General features: G+C 36.2%; 2 protein-coding genes across 2 annotated transcripts; one reads left to right on the forward strand and one right to left on the reverse strand.

Moving 5' to 3' along the window:
* Positions 1–1,708: 1,708 nt before the first annotated feature.
* Positions 1,709–3,282, forward strand: LOC114259271 (expansin-A8). The gene is made up of 3 exons (XM_028199286.2): positions 1,709–2,010; positions 2,343–2,655; positions 2,834–3,282. The coding sequence occupies exons 1-3, from the start codon at positions 1,842–1,844 to the stop codon at positions 3,135–3,137; spliced, it is 786 nt and encodes a 261-aa protein (XP_028055087.2). The 5' UTR covers positions 1,709–1,841; the 3' UTR covers positions 3,138–3,282.
* Positions 3,283–3,958: 676 nt separating this feature from the next.
* Positions 3,959–24,203, reverse strand: LOC114259272 (MACPF domain-containing protein CAD1). Its single transcript, XM_082918978.1, has 11 exons — positions 23,244–24,203; positions 22,397–22,529; positions 21,985–22,180; positions 21,029–21,153; positions 20,183–20,341; positions 7,828–8,066; positions 7,535–7,730; positions 7,313–7,396; positions 5,720–5,903; positions 5,401–5,564; positions 3,959–4,860 (listed from the first exon to the last, which is right to left on the reverse strand). Exons 1-11 carry the CDS (start codon positions 23,360–23,362, stop codon positions 4,231–4,233), a joined length of 2,229 nt encoding a protein of 742 aa, XP_082775104.1. The 5' UTR covers positions 23,363–24,203; the 3' UTR covers positions 3,959–4,230.
* Positions 24,204–25,940: the final 1,737 nt, after the last annotated feature.

The raw sequence follows: 25,940 nt of genomic DNA on the forward strand, positions 1-25,940 counted from the left end.
TAGACATTTAAAGCACATGGTGAATTGATGATTGTGGGGCTCAGAAATCACCATCCAAGTCTGGATATAATTAAGTTGAGGCCTATCAAAATTATCTTGAGACTCTACTTGTACACCACAATGTTGTTTTGATTTGTAAAGTAGACAGTTGTTGTGTCTTAAAACCTGTCTCAGCTGGGAGTCCAAACTTTCTTTATATAGGTTGGTGATCTTCAACCCCATTGAAGTACAAACAATTAACTCACTGAGTGCTATACCATGCATGTGTTTGCTTTGAAGAATTACAACTCATTGTCCTCTTATTTATCCTTTCACATGATAAGTTTTGTCTTTGCACCCATTGTAATGTCTTTGCAAGTCAATGGGAAGTTAAGCGCTTCCACTGTTCTCACATACGTTTTATTATATATATTTTTTTATTAATTATATTTAATGAAAATAAATCAAAATATTAAAATATAAATTAATAAAATTAAAAATTTATGATTTATTTTGTTACAAGAGTAAAACCTATATATATATATATATATATATTTCTATAACTTAGAGGAGGGAAAGTTTTGCATATGATAGGATTCAAATTCTTAATTTTCTAATGAAGTATAGAGATTCTAACCGATTAGATTATTCAAATTGATTGTTAATTAACTAATTTTAAGTATTTCACTTATTGAGATTTGTTTAGAAAAATAAGCCAAAAAGTCACTATCTTATTTAAGTCACATCATCTTATTTAAATCACATCACCTCTCTAACACATCACATCAAACCCAACCCAAACCCACCAATAAGTCAAAAAATGCGCTTTTTTAGGACATCCCAAACCAACCTATGTGAATTCAATTTAAGCAGATGGGAATAGGAGAGTACGTAGTAATTGAGTGCACCGCACTGCTAGGAAGCATGCAAGTAAAGAAAGTAAAAGAGTACCAATCTCCCTTATCCATCCTAACTTCCATCTATACCCTCCCAAATTTATGGCCTCTCATCTGTTAAAACAACACATCTTTAACTTCTTCGAAAATTTTGGTAAAAATTAAGAATAAATCTTAAAAAGTAGCCTAGTGAAAAAGAGAGAAGTAACAAATGAAGAAAAAGAGAGGAGTAAATGTAAAAGCAGCCGTTGAGACACAAATATGTGAGTTGGGGCCCAACCATAAACAATTGCATGTGCATATAATTTTAAAAAGTTCATAAATTTAAAATGTGTTCATATTCAAGACACGAGAAAGAAATAATATAATATATGAGAGAACAAATATTAATTAATAGGGAGAGTTTTTTTTTTTTTTTTTTTGAGTTAAAAAGATTTAAAAATCAAAGACAAAGAGGTAAAAAAGTGAGATATGTATAAATGTTATTTATTTAATATAATGAGTACGGAGTGGAGGAAAACAAGACAATTGAAGCAAATACTGTCCATTTCTTGTTTTCTTATTGGGGAAAAAAAAATGGGCTCGAACGGAGACGGGAAATGAGAGGAGCAAATTGTCATCCATAGTCTCTCTATGAGTAAAGCTAAGTCCTTTAAATTTAGAATACATATTCATTTTTTGAGCACGTTTTTAAATATTTTTCAAAGTACATTTCATTTTTTATTTTTATCTCAGGCCCAACCCCAACCACCTGAACCACCCACTCAATTGCCTCTCTATGTGTGTATTATATATTTAAATAGGAAGGAAACCATTTCACTCACACCCTCAAGCCTTACTCTAAAACAAGGCTCTTTCTCTTTTTTTTTTTTTTCTCTCTCTCTCACTATTATTATCTCTCTCACTATCACATAGATAGAATAGAGCACATAAATTACAAATACAGATACAACTGCACTTATAGTAATGGCCAGCGTTTCAGTGCAATATTATATGCCAATTCTCTTCTTGCTTTTCAATTTAGGTCTCCATGTCACCTGTGCCTTCCACCACGGCGCAGACTTTGGATTCTACGGCGGTTGGCAGAGCGCTCACGCCACCTTCTACGGTGGCGCTGATGCTTCTGGCACTATGGGTGACTAATCAGCTCTCTCTCTCTCTCTCTATATATATATATACTAGCAATGTGTGCATTCCTTATAGTTGCGTTGTTAAAACTGCAAGAATTTACAAATTTTGATATGAATTTAGTATATGAGACAAGAAATTACAATTAGTTATGTGAGGATATTTTGAGAAAATTAAAATAAAATAAAATAAAATAAACGTGACAGTCTACACTAACTCTCAAGTATATATATAATAGAAAGAATAGATTATATGTACTAGCGTTTTATGCATACTCGATGAGTGTGCTGTTAATAGAATATATGTATACATGTTTCATGTGATATGATGTGGGTGCAGGGGGTGCATGTGGGTATGGAAACTTGTATGGACAAGGGTATGGGACCAGCACTGCGGCTCTAAGCACAGCCCTCTTCAGCAATGGGTTGAGTTGCGGAGCATGTTATGAGCTGAAGTGCAACGACGATCCCCAATGGTGCATTGACAACACCATTACTGTCACTGCCACCAACTTCTGCCCACCAAATTACGCCCTCTCTAATGACAACGGTGGGTGGTGCAATCCCCCTCGCCAACACTTTGATTTGGCAGAGCCTGCCTTCTTGCAGATTGCTCAATATCGAGCTGGAATTGTTCCCGTATCTTTCAGAAGGTAATACCAATTCCCATGGCACGGTGGAGCTAAGATTTTTGTCGAGCAAGAGTGAAACCAAAAAATCAATACGTATCAGTTGATATTTAAAATCTTTTTCATTGTAACTTACCAAAATATCAACATTTGCCTACATATAAAACTAAAACTCTTCTTGTTTGGGTTGGTTTGTGACTAGGGTACCATGTGCCAAGAAAGGAGGAATGAGGTTCACTATCAATGGCCATTCTTACTTCAACTTGGTGTTGATAACAAACGTAGGTGGTGCAGGAGATGTCCATGCAGTGTCCATCAAGGGCTCTAGGACTGGGTGGCAAGTCATGTCAAGGAATTGGGGTCAAAACTGGCAGAGCAACTCTTACCTCAATGGTCAAAGCCTCTCTTTCCGTGTTACAGGCAGCGATGGAAGGTCAATCACCAGTTATGATGTTGTGCCAGCTGATTGGCAATTTGGACAATCCTTTGAGGGGCCTCAATTCTAGGAAAGTCATATAGATTCACTAGTGTTTGCAGTTGTGCTAGAGAAGAGAGAAAGAAAAGATCTAGGTTAATAGCTACTTAATGCAAAGATAGCATATGGAGCACCTACTCCCAAGGTTTTTGTACGAGAAAGGATATAAAGAAGAAAAAGAAAAAATAGTCCAATGCACAACGCTCTTATTATTGCAAGGTCTGAAAGGATCAGATGTTGCAGTCTTATATATAACGTATATTTGTAGTTATAGTAACATTGCCATTAGAAAATTTGAGAGACATAAGCCCCAACTTGGTAGAAAACCTAGAATTGGGTCAAATAAGACATTTTGGTATACGATTGAGGTATGTCACCTTGGTTGGTTGAATTATAGTATATGGTTTGATGGTGAAATTGAATGCCTTCTTTCCTTTTCCTTGTTTGTCTTTCTGTAAACTTTTTTAAGGCATAAATTCTCCTAATCAAAAACTACACCAAACATTTGACACAAATTTTAAAATTAAAATTTTTTTTATAAATAACTTTATAAGCTGCACCAATGTTTAATTGACTTTTACAATGGACAAGTCAGATAAAATTGTTGACAACTGCACTTTCAGAAATTTCAGATGTACTAAGTTGCGCTCCCATAACCACTGGAGAGACAGAGAGAGGTGTGCTAAACAAAGTAATCAACTCCTAACATAAATTACCGAGAGAACCGCAATTTTTGTTCACCACAAAAAAAAAAAAAAAAAAAAAAAACCCACAATTTTATCTGTGTTTATTAATATTTTTTAGTTTAGTCCATGACGATCAGACTCCTGGTTGCCACCAAAACAAAGAAAAGAAAAGAAAAATTGTAGCCATAGATACATATATATTTACATATACATTTGAAGGGAATGGAACAACAATAGGCATTTTCTACAAAATTCACAAGATCTCCAAGAAAACAGAATACATGGACAAAATTGGAAATTCCTCCAGATACCTAACATCACTGAGGAGCACATTCTCATCTCATTCAATTCAGCTAATCAAACTGCATGAGTTCAGAAGCATGAACAAGAACCCATTGAATCAAAAACACCATCTGTAACTGACTGATCAGTAAAAACTCAATAAATTAGCAAGGAGTATTTCACTCTCAAAACAATTTTTCCTTTCTCAACCCCAAGCTTTCCTCCTGTAACCAACCAATGACCTGGAGGATCTTGTGGGCCCTTGCTCATCTCAGACATATCGACAAACTTTGCCAACTTGTTGCCTGCAATGATTTCCCTTGATCCTGAACTCGAATCACCATTTTCACTTCCAGTGGTAACCACTTTCCTGAACTTGTCATTAGGTAAATGGTCCCACAATGATCTTCGAATTGTGCAGCCCGGTAGCCTAGAGTACAAAAGCTTCATGAATAACACATTTCTTGACCCAAAATCCCACACCCCAAGCTGAGCTCCAGTTACTATGTACACGCCAGAGAGATCGCCTATGAAGGTTGCAGGGCTTTCAATTGGTGCAGTGCTCACATGAGAGAAGTTCTTCCATTTTATTGGTTCAAACCATCTGCTATCTTGCTCTTCAGGGCCCACCCACTTAGGAGCACCAATTGCCACGTGGGTGTCCCAGTATGGTTGGAGGATCTTCGGAAGGGATGTCAAGTGTTGAAGATGAATACATAGCCGATTCTGCTTAGATCCTTCTAGACATAACCGCAAGCCAGTCACAGGCTTACGTCCAATTGATACCTACATTTAAATTGAGAGAGAGACAATAAGTAAAGAGGAATTAAAAGGTCAATAATTATCTACCCTATGTTGGCTTCTTTGGATACCAACTTAAGGTTAGATCTATGGAATAAAGAGCTGAGCTCAAGATGATAAATAACGAAGCATTGGCTTCATGGGTTTTCCTATAGCTAAATTTCCAGTTACCAAAAAAACATAAAATGGATGATCAGTATCATCTGATGAGATTCCAGAGGAAAAGGGACTCATACTGCATGCACCGTACATCAAGGAATTATAGGGATCAAATCCCCAACCACTCACTAGGGAGGCTACAAACAGAAAGACGAGAACAAAGAGGGAGATTTTTGGCATCCCATGAAAATGATGATGATGAGAATAAAAAGATCATTATTTTATACCTCCTTATTTTATGCCGACATAAAGGTTACACAATCATGAATTCCATCTATCACAGTAACAAGTTCCATGGCTGACGGTATAGTATAGCTAAATTTTAAAATTGGACCTATACACGCTCGTGCAAACACACAAACATACTTGCTCTTGGCTGACGCAAAGCTTTTGGCCCATCATGCTGAACTGCAAGGATGGGCAAACAGGTTCCTTCCTTTGGTGGCCAGGAAGCTTGTCCTGTACAGGGGCCCATATCCGAGGGACTTGAAACTCTAGGAAATATCTCAGCTCTTCAATCTGAGGCTTGTCTGCACACAATTATCCAAAACAATTTTCAAGTTAGCAATTAGGATGAATCCCCAATCATTATGATGGTTGTTATTGTTGGAGGTGGTACATAGAAAGGAAAAGAACACCAGGTCTTTTCAACCTAGACATGATGACAAAGTTTAAGATGACTTACATTCAAGATAGAGACCTATAGCACGAGCCAAGTGCTCCTTTCCAGTTACACCTTCAAGCAGAAGGGTGATGGGTAAGAAGGACATTTCAATAACATCTGGAGAGGACGCAACAGTCCTTACCCATTGAGTATGGCTTTGCTCCAGATCATCTCCTCCCCTACGTCTCAAAATGACGGTAACATCCTGCATTAGAAGTAAATTAAGATATTTTTAAGGGTTCATAATAATTGAAAAGTGCGCAGTACATAAAGTATGCTATCTACAAGAAGCATGCCTGTAGATTCAGAATCCAGACAGTAAACAAAATTATCTCTACCACTTAGGGATATAGAAAAGCCGATAAAACCGAGCCGACCGATCGAAACCAACTGAAATTTTAGTTTTCGGTTTGTTTTTCATAACATACAGTCTGTTTCGGTTTTGAAACTTTTTATATCGATTCAAACCGAACCAACTAAATATTATATTTAAATATTTTTATATTATAATTTCTTGAACATTATATGAGAAGTAACTAATGTAATACACTTTTATGATAAAAATAAGAGATAAAAACATTTATAGTGCATTTTTCATATATTTTCTTCATATATTTTCAATGCAAAATTCTATAATCTACTATAAAACCTTTTAAAATTTCATGTAAATTTCTCTTCTACGTCAAACCAACAAAACAGATAAAACCGAACTGTAGCATACGGTCTGTATCGGTTTCTCAATCATAAAAACCGAAAGGATCGGTTCGGTGCTAAATATACTATAAACACCGACCGGACTAGACCGGACCGGACCGAACCATTTACACCCCTACTACCACTGCTGTATTTAACACTATCAACTCCATGGAAACAAAATGCACTAATAGTAGTGTGCAAACAAATTCTCTCTACTAGTGTAAATACCACCAGCAGCCAGCCTCCAAAGAAATAACAAACGCATCAAATTTAAATAATAAAGACAAAGATTCTATCGACACATCTAAAAAATATGAAATGACCTAAATACAGTAGTCACTCAAGATCCAGATAAGATAGGGGGTAATAACAAGTGAAGCAATTTGGTAAAGGTCCTTCAGCAGGTCAAGCGACAAGGAAGCTGTCCAAAATTCTGAGGTAAAAATACAGACGGAGTAGTGAGTCAATATGAGCCCCTCATGCACCATTGAAGTATTTCCAAGAGCCAGTTTAGTTAATAATTAACACATGGCTTGTAAAATTCTTAATTACATTACAGAAATTGAAATTTAGCTAGTAGATCAATAATTTGAGATCATTTAAATATGAAATATCCTCCCAATGTGTTTTTACAGAGACTTGAGATAATTAGGAAACACGCATTAGCATGTGGTTTGATGCAATGGAGCTTCAAGGCATGGAATAATGAAATAAGATTCATGCGTCTGGCCCCAAATAATATGGGCAAAGCTTTGTTGAGTTCAGTTCAGTTGAGTTAATATGCAGACTGTGTACTCTATGCAAGGCAGGAGAGCACAAGTAACAATTGTTTCTCCCTGTATTACTGATTTTTCATATATTTTTGAAGCGTAAGCAATAAACAACATTGAAAACACAAGATTGAAGATCTCTACATACTTCTTTACCACTGCCGGTAAGATAAGGTGCACCAGTGGGTTGTGGATATATCCCTTGGCTGCTGAATGAAGAAGGATCAATACCCTGCAAAATAGATATGGAAAACAGAGAGAAAGAGAGAGAGAGAGATCACAGAGTCAAGGAAAATTTAGGGGAAAGAAAATAATAGAATCAAAATGTTCTTTCTTGTGAAGAGGAAATAAGAAATATCATGGAACTAGCCTTATCATTGTATTTCAATAGACCTGAACTGGTAAGACTGTTGGTGTTGAAGAACCTATGATTTCCAATATCCCGAACATATTTTTTTATTTCCATGGTTGACAAAGGCGACGTCTGGTGCTGTTTAACATAAATCACATCCTTACCACCAATAGTTACAGATGTTATAACATGTGTCCCAAAGTTTTCGATAAAGCTGTCCAGAAAACAAATAGACAAAAATTAATATCATGGACAAAAACTGGGCTCCAGTAGCAATGTCTTTCTATAAGCAACTTAAAGATCAATAATACCTTGCTAAGGAGGGTGGGTCCCAAGATGTTGGGACTGCTCGCTTTACATTTTCTTGCAAAACTAATGGGAATTTTTCGAGCTGAACCTTAATAAGTGGATTGAAAAACCCATCCGTGGAAAGGGTCTTTGTAGCTGCGGCATCCATATGTTTAGAACCAGTATAGCTGAAAGCAGCATTGAAGCTACCAAGAGGAACATCTCCTGACAGACCAGCTTTTTTATTGAAATATTCCACCATCTGCAGTCGATCACAGTGAGGGTCATATTAGAACAACCAGTGCAATAGAAGAAATAAATTGTATCCTACAGGGTTGTTAATTACAAAATAACTATGCAATAGTTAGTCCATGTTCAATCCTTCGGTGCAAATATTTTTTTGTCATTGCAGTATTTCTCAAGTTTAGAATACCTTATGCCTAACACTATAAGCAACAGTCTCACAATGTTCTTGTTTACCCAAAATAAACAAATAAACAAATAAAATCTCACAATGTTCTTAGATTACTGTGACCAACTTGGCTGGTTTCTACAAGGTTATGCTTGCCACTCTAAAACAATTATTCCATCCTTCCAAGTTTTTACTTGTAAAACTGACACAGTACTCCCATGACAAAACCAAAAGTTCATCTGAAAAAATCCCCAAACTACCTTGCACCATCTGTGTTCATGTTCAAGTGGTTAAGAATTCAAATGATTTCATCTAAGTAACAGCCTTCTTTCTCTTTAGTTTTATTCCCCTTTTTCTTGTTTTTGGGGGAGTCCCAAGTACCAAATTGAGCCTATGAAGTCCTAGAGAAACAAACAGTAACCAAAAATTAAAAGGCCGATACAAAACTCTACTGCTGCTCTCTGTCAAAAATATCTGATTCCAGTTACATCATTTGCAAAACTTATCATTAATATATTAACCATGCCACAAGATATTTATTCTTCTAAATTAATAATGAAACATGCATAGACAAATGTGAGAACTTCAAATCGCCGAACCTCCTTAATCCTTAAGCACTTAGGTGCTCCCATAACCAATAACCAAATTGGCTCTCACTCAGTGTCTTGCTTTGAACTTCTGAGGACCAGCTCCTCATAAAACTCCAACACCGGTGCTAAATGCTTAAATGATTTGAAAATTCAAATATGGGATCTAAGGCACCAAATCCATGAACCAAACACATCATAAAATTTGGATATTGCAGCTCAATTACTTCAACTCAAGCTCTGTTCATGTAGACTCAACTCGTCACAAAACACTAAAAACATTCCTGTTTGGGTCAGGACTAGGGGTGCAACTTGGGCGGGCTCAACCCGAGTAACCCGTACCCCACCCGAATTTTTTTAGGGCTTGGACATGATATTTTCAAATTCGGTACGGGCTTGGGCAAAAATTCAGACACCCAAATTAAATTTGGGCGGGTTTGCACAAAGACATCAAACAACCCGAGCAACCCGAAATCCGAATTATACATATCCAGATATATAAAAATAATAAATATACATATAAATTATTAGCCATTATATGATATTAAAGTAATTTAGATTATTAAATCATATTGAATATATATTATACATACAAATAACATAAAATCTTACTTTTTTTATTTTCACTCATAAATTGTAAAGACTACTACAACAGCATCTCTCTTACATTATATAAATTATTTGTTTTGATGGTATTAATGATTTTCTATATAATAAAAAAAATGTAAATAGAGTCAAATTTTAATAATTTAATAATGTAGATGCACAAAAAAATAAAAAATTGAAATTCATTTACAATTCAGACAATTCGGGTTTAACTCGGGTTGGGCTTGGGCAGGCAATCTCGGATTACAATTCGCGCCTAGGTAAGTCTCAGCACAACTTGGGCTAGGCTCAGATAACCTCCCAACCTGACCGAACCCGCCCGAGTTGCACCCCTAGTCACGACAAGCGAGAGGCAGTGGGTGCAGAGGACGAAGCTCGCTGGGCAAACATGGCAGATGATCAGGCCTTGGTGGTACGACCTGAAGTGGTGTATGACGGGGAAGATGTGGTGGATGAGGATGATGATTCAGCGACAGAAACAGAATTTCAGGGGGATGGATACCTGAGCACAAAGGAGGTATCGAAACGGGTTCTCTCTCGCATTGATGAAGTTAGTCAATTTCTGGGGATTTCTTTTGAAGGTCATGAGGATGAGGCACTGAAATTATTTATTGCAATCGAGAAGTCATGGACGGAAGGTGCTCCTAATCGGCAGGTAATGAAACCTGTGAAACAGAATAGGAAGAATGTTAGAGAATTACGAAAATTGGAGTGTTCTCCATAAATTATGATCGGGGTAAGGGTGCGGATGGGATGGGCAGGGTGCTAGAAGGGGTCGTGGAAATCAGCTGCTGTTGCAATGCGGTTAAAAATTTTAACTTGGAATGTGCGTGGATTGAATGACAGGGGGAAGAGGGTGTTGGTAAAGTTTGTGTTAAAAAATGCGAGGGCGGATGTAGTGTGTCTCCAAGAGAGCAAGATGGGGTGTTTTTGGGGGGGGGGGGGGGAGATAGTTAGGGAGTTGTAGGGTGGTCGGTATGTGGATTGGACTTTTTTACCTGCTCTAAGGGTGGCAGGGGGGTGTTCTTCTTTGTTGGGATAGGAGGGTGGTGGAAAAGAAGGAAAAGATGGGGGCTTTCTCGATTTCCTATCTAATTCGATGTGTCAAGGATGATTTTCGCTGGGCCTTTACAGGGGTATATGGGCTGGTACGTGGAGGGGAGCGACCTAGTTTATGGGAGGAGTTACAGTGCATTGCCTTTCGGTGGGGGGTTCCATGGTGTGCAAGCAGAGACTTTAATGTGGTGAGGAGTATAGAGAAGAAGTTGGGGGTAAGCTCGGTGGTGGCTTCTATGCGGACATTTTCTTCGTTCATTGATGAGCTGGAGCTGGTGGATCTGCCGCTGCAGGGTGGTGGCTACACGTGGTCTAGAGGCGGAGCGATGTCTCGGCTTGATAGATTCCTAGTAACAGGGGAGTGGAAGGAGCATTTTTCACAAGTGACTCAAATACGTTTGCAACATTTAGTATTAGATCATTGGCCACTCTTATTAGATAGTGGGGGCATTAGGAGTGGACCTGCACCGTTTCGTTTTGAGAATATGTGGCTGTTGTCTGAGGGTTTTAAAGAACGGGTGAAGGGTTGGTGGGAAAGTTATACTGTCTCAAACTTGCCGAGTTGTCGCTTAGCACAAAAACTGAAACTTCTCAAGGCCAATTTGAAGTGGTGGAATAGGGAAGTGTTTGGGCGCTTGGAGGTCCAGAAGGCCAATGTGCTAGCTATGTTGCAGGAGTTGGATGAGATAGAGACTGCGGGGGGCATGTCTGCAGCAGATTGGTTCGTCAAGATGGGGTCCGAAAGGAGTTTGGCTAGGCTGCCCGTATGGAGGAGATTAGTTTTTGGCAGAAATCCAGATGCTTGTGGCTGAAGGATGGGAATCAAAATACAAAGTTCTTCCATCGTATGGCAAATGCCTATCAAAGGGTGAATCAGATAGGTAGAATGCGAGTAAATGGTGTGGAGCTATTATCTCCTGAGGAGATTAAGGGAGGTATTATGAGCTTCTATGAGCATTTATTTCGGGATAAGGGGGAGGTGTGGAGACCGGGCCTAGATGGAGTTGTGTTCGATGTTATTTCAGAGGCAAACAGTTGCCTGCTGGAACGGCCAATTGTAGAAAACAAGGTGCTTGTGGCTTTACGGAGTATGCTTGGTGATAAGGTGCTGGGACCAAACGGTTTGTCGATAGCCTTTTTCCAGCAGTGCTGAGGGGTGGTGAAGCAGATTTGATGGCCATGTTTGAGCAGTTTCATCAGACAGGGGAGTTTGAGCATAGCCTCAATGCCACGTTTATTGCTTTGATCCTAAAGAAGGGTGGGGTAAGAGATATTCAGGATTTTCAACCTATCAGTCTTTTGGGTAGTGTATAAGCTATTGGAAAAAGTGTTGGCGAATCGGTTACGAAGTGTGTTGGAAGGGGTGGTTTTCAAGTCACAGAATGCTTTTGTGGATGGGCGGCAAATCCTGGATGCAGTCCTAGTAGCGAATGAATGTGTAGATTCCAGAATTCGGCAGGAGAATGAGGGGCTTATTTGCAAACTTGATATAGAGAAGACATATGATAATGTCAATTGGAAGTTTTTATTGTATATGTTGAACAGATTAAGTTTTGGAGATAGATGGAGGAGGTGGATTCAATTCTGTATATCTACGATGCGGATGTCGATCCTTGTTAATGGGTCTCCAGTGAGATTCTTTCCTACTTACAGAGGGTTACGACAAGGTGATCATTTCTCCTTTGTTGTTCATCTAGTGATAGAAACGTTGGGGCGTTTGTTATCTAGAGTAGTGCAATGAGGCCTCTTACAGGGGTTCAAGGTGGGGGTGGATCCAGCAATTTTGACGGTTTCCCATCTATTTTATGCAGATGATGCGCTTATTTTTGGTGATGCAGATGTTGATCAGATTGGACACTTGAGATGTGTGTTGTTGTGTTTTGAGGCAGTTTTAGGCCTTCAGGTGAACCTAGCAAAGTCGAAACTGATCCCAGTGGGTTAGGTGGAGAGGACTCCGATGTTGATAGCTATTCTGGGATGTAAGGTGGCTTCTCTGCTAGTTTCATATTTGAGTTTACCTCTGGGGGCATCTTTCAAGGCGAAGAGGATATGGGATAGGGTGGTGGAACGTATGCAGCGGTGGTTGGCAGGATGGAAGCGACAATATTTATTAAAAAGGGACAAAATCACGTTGATTAAGAGTGCCTTATCCAGCATTCCGACTTACTTTATGTCCACTCATGTGATTCCGGTGTTAGTGGCAAAGCGGATTGAGAAGTTACAGAGGGATTTCTTGTGGAGTAATGGGGGGGGGGGGAGGGTTTTTATCATTTGTTGGCTTGGGATCGGATTTGTAGTCCCAATGTTAATGGGGGTCTAGGGATTCGGAGGTTGGTCTTGTTTAATGTGGCTTTGTTGGGGAAATGCTTATGGCATTATGTGAACGAGAGGGATTGTCTTTGGAGGAGGGTGGTGGTTGCGAAGTTTGGTGAAGGGAGGGGAGGGTGGTGTTCAGGCCGGGTAGCGTAATTGCATGGCCATGGTCTTTGGAAAGGGATTTGGTTGGGGTGGGAGGAGTTTTGAAAGAGGGTTAAACTGAAGGTAGGAGTGAGGGATAGAGTTCAGTTTTGGCGGGATAGGTGGTGTGGTGACTTTCCTTTAGAAGTGTGGTTCCCTTTGATTTTTGGTATTACCGTTGATAATGAGGTGATAGTGGGTGCTATGTGGTCTGGGCACGGGGACTCAATTGTTTGGAATGTGCGCTTGCGCCACAATGTACAGGATTGGGAGCAAGATCAGCTGGTGGAGCTGTTAGGTTTTTTTATATGAGTTGCGAGTTGGAGGGTTGGGCAAGATTCTTTGGTGTGGGATTGTCCTACGGCTAAGAGGAAGTTTTTTATATCTTTGTATTATGGTGTGTTTGTTCATGAGGAGGCTATTGTTTTCCCTTGGAAATGTGTTTGGGTGTCGGGTACACCATCCAAAGTGGCCTTTTTTGTGAGGACGGCCATGTTGGGGCGTATCTTGACTTTGGATAATCTAATTCATTGCGGCCACATATTGGTCAATTGGTGTTGCTTGTGTTGTGGTGATGCGGAGTCGGTGGATCATTTGCTGGTTCATTGTCCGATTACTTCTTGACTTTGGATGCTCGTTGTTGTGACTTTTGGCTTAGCTTGGGTGCAGCCGGATTCAGTTAAGGCAGTTTTGCAAAGTTGGGTTGGGAGGTTGAGTTGGGAGAAGGTGTCGGAAGGCATGAATGCTTGCTTCTAATTGCGTTGTATGGTTGGTTTGGTTGGAGCGTAATAGGCATGTTTTCCAGGGGTGTCTTTCAGTTCTTTGGTTAGAACGACGGCTGCTGACAGTTTTGTATAGTTGGGTAACAAGTTAGGTTGATCCTAATGTTTTGGCCTTTGTTGATTTTGTGAAGGATTTGATTTGTTAATCTGTTGAGCCTTTGTGGCTTCCATTTTTGTATCATCTTGATGCTTTTTTAATAAAGTGTGGTTATTTATCAAAAATAAAAAATAAATTCCTGTTTGGTATCTTTTTTCTGTTTTCATTTTTTATAAAACACATAAAACTTGTTTGGTTTGGTGAACTGTTTCCAAAACCAGCTTTTGGGGTTTTTTTTTTTTTTGTGTGGATAAAAACAACTTCTTTTAGGAACTCTTGTTTTTGGAAAAAAATGTTTCAGCTGAAAATGAAAACCATATAAAACCAATGGGCGTTCTTGAAATTTCACTCGTTTTTCATGCACACAACCTACCATTAAACTTATATATACAAAAGTTGAATTGTGGGATTCAGATGGCAAAAACATAATAAATAAATAAAAACCCAGATTGATAGTGTTTAACATACCTCAAGAAAACTGCAAACACCAGAGCTATCACGCCCAATTGGCTCGTGAGAAATGTTAATATCTCTGGAGACATTTGGGACAACCAAGCCATCATACAAGAATAGATCCCTAGTGTGTTCTTCGTCAATTTCAACAACCCTAGACCCTCCAACTCCTTTACAGTAGAGCAATCTGGTATCAAAGTTCACATCAAATCCCCTACCTAACGCCTGTACCGAATTGATAGCTGTGTGCAAAGCTCCTGCATTTTCCTCCATTTCATCTACAATCCCCAATTCCATTCAATTCAACCCCCAAAAATACTCAAATTCAACACCCAATTGTCAAACCTTTCGAAAAAAACAAACAATTAGAAATCAATAAAATTCCATTGCTTGAAACAACAAGAAAGTTGAATATCCTCTAGACCTTGAAATCCATTTCCGATTCTTGCTTTCTCTCTCTCTGTCTGTCTGTCTATCTATCTAACTATATGCATATGTGTTGTGTTTGATTTGATTCTTTGCTAAATTTCTCTCCCTTTCCTCTGTACTTTCTTTATAGTCAGTCTACTGTTCTGTTGTTTAACATTTGACTATTTGGTCATTATTTATTACTATTTTTTTTGGTTGGAATGTGTACTGTGTATTCAAACAGTACGTCTGGCTGAGATCTGTACCATTAAATTTTCGTAGATTTGAACGTATAATCTCCGATTTTTATCGTAGGGTTGAGAATAAAATCGTCAGTAGACTTGGACTTGGTCATTCTACGGACAATTCAATGGAATTTTAACTCGCAAAGGAGGGCTCTTTCTTTCTTGTTTTTTGTCATTTTTTTGCCAAACAAATTTTTTTTTCTTTTTTCATCAACCAAATGAGCAAAGACTACAAAAAGTACCGACGTTGAGCTTGCTTAGTTTGGTTTTTCATACGAGTTTGACGTGTATTAAAAAAGTGTATTTTTTTTTATATATATATATATATTTATTTAGATTATATTAATTAATATTTATTAACATTTATCAACCTCTCTTCTTTATTTTTTTATCTACTTTCTTTAGTTTTTTATATTTTTTTTATATAAAAAATCAAAAAGTGCATTTATTTAAAATATTCCAAACCATTCCTTACTTTTTAAAAAATTAAATTTTTTAATTTTTATTTTTGTGTTTTTTTTTTAATTTTTATTGAATTTTTTAATATTTTAAATATTTTTTTAATTTTTAAATACACCTAACATAAATATACTTATATTGTGTTTGGAAAGAGGATTTGACTAAGGATTTGAAAAGAGAAATAAAAAAAATAAGTGAAATGTGAATAAAAATATCTATATTTTACCTAGTGTCACACATCTTTTCTCTTTCTCTTTCTAAATCCATCTCCAAATTCCTCAACTAAACAAAGCGTTAAAAAGTATAATATTTGTGAAAAAAATCTTTAAAAAATTCACTAAATATTAAAAATATAAAAAAATTATAAAGATTCAATACATTTTCATCTTCTTATGTATTTATTAATTTTTTATAAATATTTTACTTTTTAGATATATGTAAGTAAAGTGTATTTTAAAAAGTTTAAAAAAAATAAAATAAATTTTTTGAATTATTTACTAAAAGTAAAAACTCAGGGTATATTTTGTTTGAGTTTTAGAGATGAGTTTTAGAAAAAAAAATTTCGAAAAATTGTTTAGTTTGAGATTTTTTTCAAAAAATTTCCAAAATCACTTTCTCTCTTTTACACATCAATCAATCACTTTTTCTCTCACACACATCTACTCAATTACAACAAACTATCAAATCATCTCAAATTCCTAAACTCCAAAACTATTTTCAAAATGTACAACTAAACAAACTAAAAAAATTTCTAAAACAACTCTCCCAATTTTTTTTTTAAAAACAACTCTCCCAAAAACAAACCAAACTAGTCCTCAATTTCTAAAAAATTGAAACCAATCATCTTTTTGAAAAAAAATTATATATTGTTTTATTTTTAACTTGACTTAAAATTTTTTTTTATCTAAAAAAAGTCAAAAACTACCCAACAAGTCTCTAAAAGTTATTTAAAAAATAAATGTTGATTAAAAGAATAAATTACACTTATCACCTTTTAAGTTCAAGAACCAATTTAAGATTATTTTTTTTTCAAATGAATAAGACCACATATATTTTCTTTTCAAATCTTAATTTAATGGAAGTCTTATTTTTGTTTAAAAAAATAATATTATTGAGCGAGCATATGAGCTACATACGTGTGCAATGCATGTTTGAAAAGTACAAGATTCATCGTGACTAAGAATTAATGTTTTACTTTCTTAAATTTTTGGAGAAAAAAAATTATACAAACTAACAAGTGCTTTTTTTTTAATATAAAAAAATAACTAATTGATATATAAGCAATAATTAAATTTTGATAGGAAAGGATAAATTATCAACAGGGTTTATTTTTTAGACTAAGGCCTTGTTTGGCAAGAGGCTATTTTAGTCAATTAACTAAAAAATTACTAAATTAGTCAAAAAGCCAACAACCCATGCCAAAAAGTCAAAGATTCTCTTTTCTCTCTACTTTTTGCACATCTTTTCGTAATTAGCCAAAAAGTCATCCCAAGCATACAAGTTTTTTTTACCTACTTTTTTAGCCAAATAGCTAAAAAATTACTAAATTAGCCTGTTCCCAAATGAGGCCTAATTATCCATTAAATTCTATTTTTATAAATTTATCAATTTCTTATTTTTATGAATAAATTTACAATAATAAGTTTATCAATCAATACCTATAAGTAAATAAGTCTAATTAATAAGGTTGATTGTTAAGTGTGAAAAATCACTAACTTGAATTATATATTAAGGATAACGTTAACACAAAAAAATTTTGAAACTCCAACAACTACCTAATTTATATATTAAGGGTAACATTACTCCGACAACAACTACCTAAAGTCTTAATTTTGAAACCCCAAATTGATGGTGTCTACCACTTATTAAATTTCACCATATATTCTACCACTAATAAGAAATACTTCACATTTCACTTTTATAACATTTGGCATTTGTATCAATAATTAATTTTTAAAATGATCGTAAAGTGAAGCATTATATTGTATAACAAACATGTAGACCTAAGTTATAGTCCAAATGATCATTAAGAGAGCACTTAGATGTCATGATAAGCACTGTAATCTAACTACTCATACTAATTGCTATCTTTATAAAATAAAAAATAATAATAATAATTATGAAAAATAAAATAAAATAAAATAAAAAAGTGGCTACTGATTTATTAAACACCAGTCAACAACTCCTTCACACTAGCACTTTGACCTATCAAAATCAAGATTACGTGGTTAATTGATTCCATCAAAACGTTGTTGTAAGCAAGGCCAATGAAAGCAATTGAATCATCAGCACAAAAAGTAGAGTGGTCGAAATCTAGGGCTCATTGATCTCAGGCCTTAAACAAGAAAAGCAAAGCTATCTCAAATCTAAATCAACTAGACCCGGCCCAATTCGCTCCACACAAGGGGCCCATATCCCTTTCAAAAAAGTTAATTTTACGTAGTATCTAATCATATGACTGCAGATTAACAACCATGAACCACCAAGCAAATATTACTCACACTCCATGTCTAATTATAAAGAAATAGATGCATGGAAAACGTGTGACACAATAATGACACAACAATATGTAAGAGGAGCTAATTTGGGTCCACTAAATTATTTAGGCCCAATAGTCCAGGGTTGGTGGACTCGAATTTATCGCAAGTCCAAGATTGGTGGGCCCGGATTTATCGCTATCGAACGGGCCGAATCGCCCGAAGCCTCGAAAAGGTTCGGATCCACGAACTTAGAAACTTACTCGGGCTTGGACTCGAAAGGGTTCGGATCAGCGAACCTAGAGATCCGAAGCATTCGGCTTCGAACGGATTCAGACGCAATCTAGAAGCCGCTCTGTTAATGAGTCTCAGAACACTTGCGAACTCAGAGCTTTCCGGGATCTGCGTACCACAACCATGGACGTAATGGAGTCCGAACAAAGGACCCGATTCCGAGGACGGTGAGTGGAAATAAATTCACTCTTCGGTTAAACTAGCCTATACCCGGGTCGAGGTGGCACGACTCCGGGGGGGTCCATGAGACTCGGCAATATTTTGCTGCAGGACGTCCTCTGAGACTACTCTTGACCCTTTGGGATGATTGGGAATCATTGGTTAGGCGTGGCTAAGAAGAAGGATTTGCCGAGGGATTGATCTCCTCTTCAGGGTTTTTCTCATCCTCGGAGAGGTCACCTCCTCGGACAAGGTGGTTAGAGAGAGTATTCCCCATGTGCCTTGCACATGAGCTCCATCCTACATCATGAGGTGCCTATAAATAGCACCTACCCATAGCTTCACAAGAGATGGATTTTGAAGATTTTTAACTCTTGGGAAAGAACTAATTTCCCTTCTCCATTATCAACCTTGGGAGTGAAAGTGAGAGATTCATGGAAGAGCCTTGCCATTATTCTCTCTCTAGCCATTTTGCCTTCTTCTTCACCCAATCTCTTATCTCCATCATCTTCTTCACTCTTGTATTCTTAAGTTGAGACTATTGAAGAATCTAAGCCTCTCATTATCTTCTAGAGACTTCGAAGTTGTTCTTCAAGGATCTTCAAAGATCTTCGAATTTTCCAACGGTGTTCTTGAACCCTCTCCTACACAATCTTTAAAAGCCAGAACAATATTATAAAATCAATAAACTGCAGCATATTACACCATTAATGGAAATAGACAGAACATTGATATATGGACAGGAACATGACTACAACAAGTATATCTCCTTTACAACAAGGTCAACTAGTAAGTCTCCGTATCACTATTCATTTCTCAATGAGTTCCTCTGGTTAGATTGTTCTATTCCATAGTTTCATCCTTTACTAATCATTGTGTTGTGACTCTCAGCTAATCAATCACCAGTTCATTTACATAAACATCTCCTATGGCAAGCCTTTTTCTCTTTGAGACTGAACAAAAAGAATCTTGTCAAAATTTACCCATTCACTGTGAGTTCCTAGTCCTCTTTGCAGCAAAAAGTTGGCGAAGAAAGCTAAATTTCCCCCTCATTCGCGCAGATAACACAGTCATGGTACCATTACTAGTCACGGCAGCTTCAGTGGTGTCAGATTCAGGTAAGGATGGAGAGGGTGGTGTCAGTGTGAAGAGAAATGTGTTGAGCATGCGGATGATCTGGCTGAAACTGGGCCGCATATTGGGGTCCTCAACCCAACTTGATTGAATGATGAATGCAAGATCAGGGGATATATCCTGTGGAAGAATAGGCCTCTCTTGCTGCACTCTCAGATCACAATTGAATACCGATTAGCAATGAAAAATTTTGGTCAAGATACTCGGTTTAGATAAAGAGAAATTATTTGAGTACTCTCCAACTACATATCAGCTGAAATGACGGTCACATAACTAAACAATTTATAATTATCCCCAAATTTTACAGATGGAACAGGAACAGTAATACAGGATAAGTATCAACAAGCAATATAATCACAATACAGGTTTAATGCTCACAGACCACCACACAGTTCGGAAACATTTTGAAGTTTAGCTTTTGCTAGTAATATATTAGTCAGATTTCATGCCATATATGATAAAAGAACTAAATCCATTACATGCATTTGAATGCCTAGATTGTTGATTTTTCACACAAACATGCATGTACATTGTACATATTATTAAGGCATATAGGGAATGAAATGGCTGAGAGTATCATGTCCCATGCATAAAGGTATCAGCTTGCATTTTATAGTTTAAGCATTTTATCACCAAATCTACAATTTAAAAAATAAAAATAAAAAAATACCCAAATCAACAAACAAAACATAGATTGAAATAGCCCAATTCAAACAGAATAAGAGATTATTGATGGTTTTCACTTTTCATACCTTGAAAGCAGCAGCATAAGCAGCCTGCAAATTGGACATGCCTTCAAACGGCAAGCGGTTGGTTAATAGTTCCCATAAGACAATGCCGAAGCTGTAAACATCAACTTTGTTATTGTAATGCTTCTTCTCCCCTTGACGTAATGTCACAGTGCTATACAACTGCAAGGTTACAGTCATGTTGATGGTGAAAACCATGACAATTTAAGAAGGAAATTTGTGTATGTGTATGCTATGAGAAAATAGAGGGAACTCAAAAAAACAGAAACATATATCATCAAGAGTGGCCGTAAAAACAAGTATATATGATAGGCAAGAAACTTGTTTTACGCAATACGTGTTCTGGAAGAAATTGTTTTCAAATTTAGTAGTATCTCTCCAATGGGAGGCATTCCTAGCCTCAGTTCATTATTGACATGGAAAATGGATCCGCCATCAAATAGAAAATTAAAAATAATCAGATTCTTAATCCTTCCCACTCCTGAATATTTGGTCTGTTTACAAATTAATACAAATTTGAACCACCACCACTGATGATAGGCTAAAGTACATCAGCAAACACTCTGTGATTAAGCTACCTCTGTTCTCATGCCACCAAAGCACAGAGACTCAGATATTGAAAAGATACTGAAGTGTTCAACTCAAAACTTCTTTCTAAAAACTGGAAAACATTGGGCTCTGTCATAGGATTTTTAATATCAACCAGATATATAATATCATAATAAATATATTAATAAAGTGAATTACTAGGGTATGAACCTATTCCGGTAATGCTGATTGATACTAATTAAACTATAAGAAATCCTACCACAAGAATTTATCCATTCAGCTGAAGAAAAAAGCGCAAACCTCTGGAGCCATCCAACGGTAAGTTCCAGTTTCTGCAGTCATCATTTCAGTTACAGATTCTTCCCTTGCAAGACCAAAATCTGCGAGTTTCACGGACTTATGATTGGCCGTAAGCAACAAATTGTCTGCATTATTATGTTTTTAAATATGTTTGGAATTAGTGCAGGAAAAAAGAACATACATAATGAACTACATATATCCCTAATATTGTACAGAAAAAATAAATTAAAATAAAAATAAAAATTGATGAATAAAATAGTAACCCACTTTCACTTTTTGATCTCACAATCAAATATTAACTTCATCTGCATCAACTCCAGAAGTAAAAATGAAATATATCTATTAACCAATACATAAAGAATTGTCGTCTCTTCTCGCTTTTTCCTTCTCATATGCAATTTGGATAGGTTTACTAGAAGAACTGAACATGAAAACCCAGTCATAAGCACAGACAATGACAATTGAGATAACTCCCAATGAAGATGTCCAAGGTGGGTTGAATTCTTCATAGGAAGGGGAAAAAAACAAATTAAAAGATCAAGACAAATTGGGACACATTTCATCACATTTATCATCAGCATACAACACAACTCAACTCAACAAGTCCTTGTCCCAATTACATGGGTTTGGCCACATGAATCCATTTCCACCAATTGGTTCTATTCACAGTCATATCCTTACATTGATCATCTGTATTGTTACCATAAATTCACAGTTCTCTATCGATTACGATGATATTAAATTTATCTAGGTTTTTCACATGTTCTTTTATTTAAAGAGAACAAAAATAGAAAATGGAGGAAGAGTAAGAAGATTAGGAGTTGTTTATTCAAGAGATGACAAATAACCCTCAAGAAATAAGTTTTGACATAGGCATTAAATTTGGTTCGTTCTACAATACAAAATCTAACATAATTCAGAGAAAAAGAACTATACAGCATATAGCCATGTCGTACCAGGTTTTAAATCTCTGTGTATAATCCCATTGGCATGTAGACAATCCAATGCTCGAGCAATGTCCAGGGAAAAACTAATCACCACATGAAGGTCAAGTTGTTTAGGACGAATACTGACCAAATATTTTCGGAGTGACATCCCTGGTAATAGCTCTGTAACTATCACCATTAAAGGATCCTTACAAGCTCCAATAAACTGCAAAGACAAGATTTGTATTATGCTCAGCAACATAACATGATAAATGAGAAAAACGAGAAAGTGATAAGCGGGATGCAATCATGCAACCATTAATTGCAATAGCCTATCACAAGCTCAAACCAGCTATGGATAAACGTCTAACCTGAGAATCCCTAAAAAAATATTTTTGAATAAAAAAACTGATGGAAACACACATTTTTCTAAGATACTCACCTTCACAAGGTTATTGTGTTTCACCCTTGACATCATAGTAACTTCCCGGGCAAATTGACTTTCAAGGGCATCTCTTTCTTCCGAAGTGTTTCCATGGTTGAGAACTTTTATGGCAACAATTCGGTCACCATACCTGGAAAAGGATCATATGGTACTAGGTAAAAAGGATACACACAAATCAATCATCAGTTCATTGTAGTTTATTGTATGACTCAGAAATAAGAATTTAGTATGCAAGACAAGACATATAACTTAACCTTCATAAATTCGTAAGACTACCAGTGAGAGGGTATAAATGGAATTATATAAACACTACAGAGATAAGAATACAGTAACCTTAAACAAAAAGAATGGAAAGTTCAAAACCACCCACCATTTTCACATTGTTTTCCTTTGTGCAAGAATAGTTTTCGAAAATTGGAGAGAACTTTTTAGTGTTCCCTAAAATTAGATGCTTTTCAAGAAATTTGTCCGAAAATAGTTCACCAAACAAGTTTTCTTCATTTTTCACAAAAATAAAAATATAAAACAGAAACTGAAAATACAGCCAAATGGACCCATTATAACCGCACAGCTCTGTCTGACAATTGATTTCATCAACTAACACAGTACTAACAACTTCACAAATTACAATAAATGGAAACAATAAACTATGATCTCATGTATAACGTGTGTGTAAATATAACAACAGTTGGTCATGGGATCAAATGAGTACTAACATTAGCTTTTGCACTTTGTTAATTGAGAAAATGTCAAAATTTGATCAAAAACAGTAAAATTGAGGATAGCAATTTAACAGCCAAAATTCAATACAGATCACAACATTATGAACCGAGTTTGCTCCTACCTTCCTTCATAAACTCTCCCATGAGCTCCCTCACCAATTTTTGAACCAATAAAAAGCAAATTCGGGTTAACCAGCAAACTCTCATCAATCGTTAATTTGGGGGGCAGTGATTGATCCATTCTGCGAAACCAACTTGGAATCAACCTCGACTGACTTGTGTATGACTACTGGTTTCTCATATTCCCTATCTCCACTTCCTCTGTTCTTCTCACTGCAACTCATGTTGCAACCCCCTCAAGTTATGCCAAAGTCCCTCATTTTCAACCCTTCCTCAAAAACCAGATTACAAGGCAACCATTTTTCACAAATTCAATCAAGGTGAAGTCTTTGTAAACATTTCTTGAAACCCAATACTACTACTTTCTTCTCAAATTACCACAAGAAAACCCAAGTTTCATATTGAAAAAATCCCAATAAAGAGCTCTTCACCAATTTCTTATCAAGAAAGGAAAACCCACAAGTGATCACAACAACAGAGAAGTAACTTGTGCTTGGAATTGGAAAGTAACTTCAATTTCAAACTTGAGATTGTTTCAACTTGTACTTTTTTTTTTGTTTCAACTTGTACTTGAAGCCTCGTAATCCGAGAAGAGGAAAAAATTGAAAAAAGAAAAGAAAAAAGTGAAACCTAGAAACCAAGAAAAAGATAGAGCACAAAAGAAGTCACAGCATGCGTACTTATATAGATTATGCATAAATAGAGACGCATACACACGTAGGAATAGTATATATATATATATATAAGTGAAGTCTTGCGTTTGATAATCAAAGGCGTAGCTTAGCTGATTGAAGCTGTTTTCAAAAGAAAGAAACCCTAATGATCTAAGAGTCACACACACTCTCTCTGTCTCTCAGCTCAGCATTTTCTCTGTCTAAAACCATCTCTCTGCAATGGAACCCGTGGCGTGGTGTGGCGTTCCTTTGAAGATTATTCCTCAGCTCAGCATCTTCTCTTCTTACAGGAAAAAGATTACAATTATTAAATTAATTTTATTTTATTCGTTTAAAAAAAAATTTATAAAATAAATTATTAAAATAAAGACAAAATTCATGGTGTGCATCCTCTTATTATAAATTCACGAAATTTTATTATTACTTAAAAGTCCTATCTACATATTTAATGGTAACTTAGGTCCTATAAAAAAGTATTTAAACTAATAAGTCTCATTTAGAGATAAAAAAATGTTTTGTCCTTTAATTCAAAAACTGAGAATGTTCTCAATTTCAAGACTGAGAATGTTCTTAATTTATAATTATTAAAACTAAGAAATTTTTCAATTTTTTTCTAGTATGAACTGAAAATATTATCAAAATTAAGAAATTTATAATTATCAATTTTGAAAAATTTCTCAATTTTTTTCATAATTAAAATTAAGAATATTATAAACTGAAAAGGTTTTCAATTTCAAAAAACGCTAGATGACACCCATAAACAGAGACTGAAAGGGAAATTTGAAATGAAAAGTAACGAAAAACAGAAGAAAGTAAAATCAAACCCAAGAGACTTATTAATTGAGAAGTGTGTTCTGCAAATTTCAAAACCAGAAATTTGATTCGAATCTAATCTCATTCGGAAATAAAATCAAACATGCAATTGATTTGATCAAAATATGTTTCTGAACAGTTAACGTCACAGATCTGCATCTCCGACCAGAGTGAAGAAGCATTCCGGAGTACGAGTGTTTTGCAGACCTCTCTCTCTAACATCCAAACTCTAATGGAGATAGAAAGTAGAAAACCAGTTCAGAATTATTGAACGAGAAGCGCGATCGGCTGGCAAGCTGGGTGGGCACGAGCGTAGCCTCTGCGTTCTTCGCTTCCCTCGAGCGCTGCTCTTGCGTGAACCTCACAACCTCCGAGTCCGACGAAGAGAACGAAGAAGAGGCCAAAGATCGCCCACTCAAGCTCACCAATCTCCAAGTCAATTCCGATAGCACCAACAACCGTAGCTCCGTCGACAACCTCCCTGTCTGATCTCTCTCTACCCAACATAATTGAACAAAATCCAAGTGGCCATCAAGATCCTTCCATTCAGAATTGTCGATGGAGGACTTGAATAGTTTGCCTGGAGTTTGTTGGAAGGGTAAATTGGTTTATCAAAAATTAATGGGACCTAAAGGAGCAAATAATTTTATCTAGGACTTAGTGGATTATAAGTTCACAAAATGAGACTTGTATGTAAATGGCCCTAAAATTTTACAATATTAAATATAAAATACATAATTTTGTTATAAATTAATATAATAATTTTTTTTAAAATTTATTATTAATGTTAATTATGATTTTTTTATTACGTCAATTTGTGACAAAACTACTTATTTTATAATTAATATTATGAAATTTTATACTAAATTACGTTAATTTGTGATAGTGTGCACACCATAAACTTTCCCTCAAATAAAACAAAGCTTTGCTACATCTCCTATTTCATCGCATCAAATTGCACCTCTAATGGGGTGATAAATAATTTTAGGATTGGTTTGGGAAGTGGGTTGACTTTTTGACTTTTTTGGCTATTTTAGCCTGGGCTAAAAAGCTTGGTTTGGGAAGGACTTTTTGACTTTTTGACTTTTTTGACTTTTTTTGTGAGAGAATAGTGTAATGATTATGGGTTGGATGTGATGTTTTATTTGTTGTGGCTAAAATAGCCTATTTTGTCTTTTGTGACTATTTTTGCCAAAAAAGCCTCTTCCCAAA

Source organism: Camellia sinensis, chromosome 3, assembly GCF_055761805.1.
Source record: "Camellia sinensis isolate YWXY chromosome 3, ASM5576180v1, whole genome shotgun sequence".
NCBI lineage: Eukaryota > Viridiplantae > Streptophyta > Magnoliopsida > Ericales > Theaceae > Camellia > Camellia sinensis.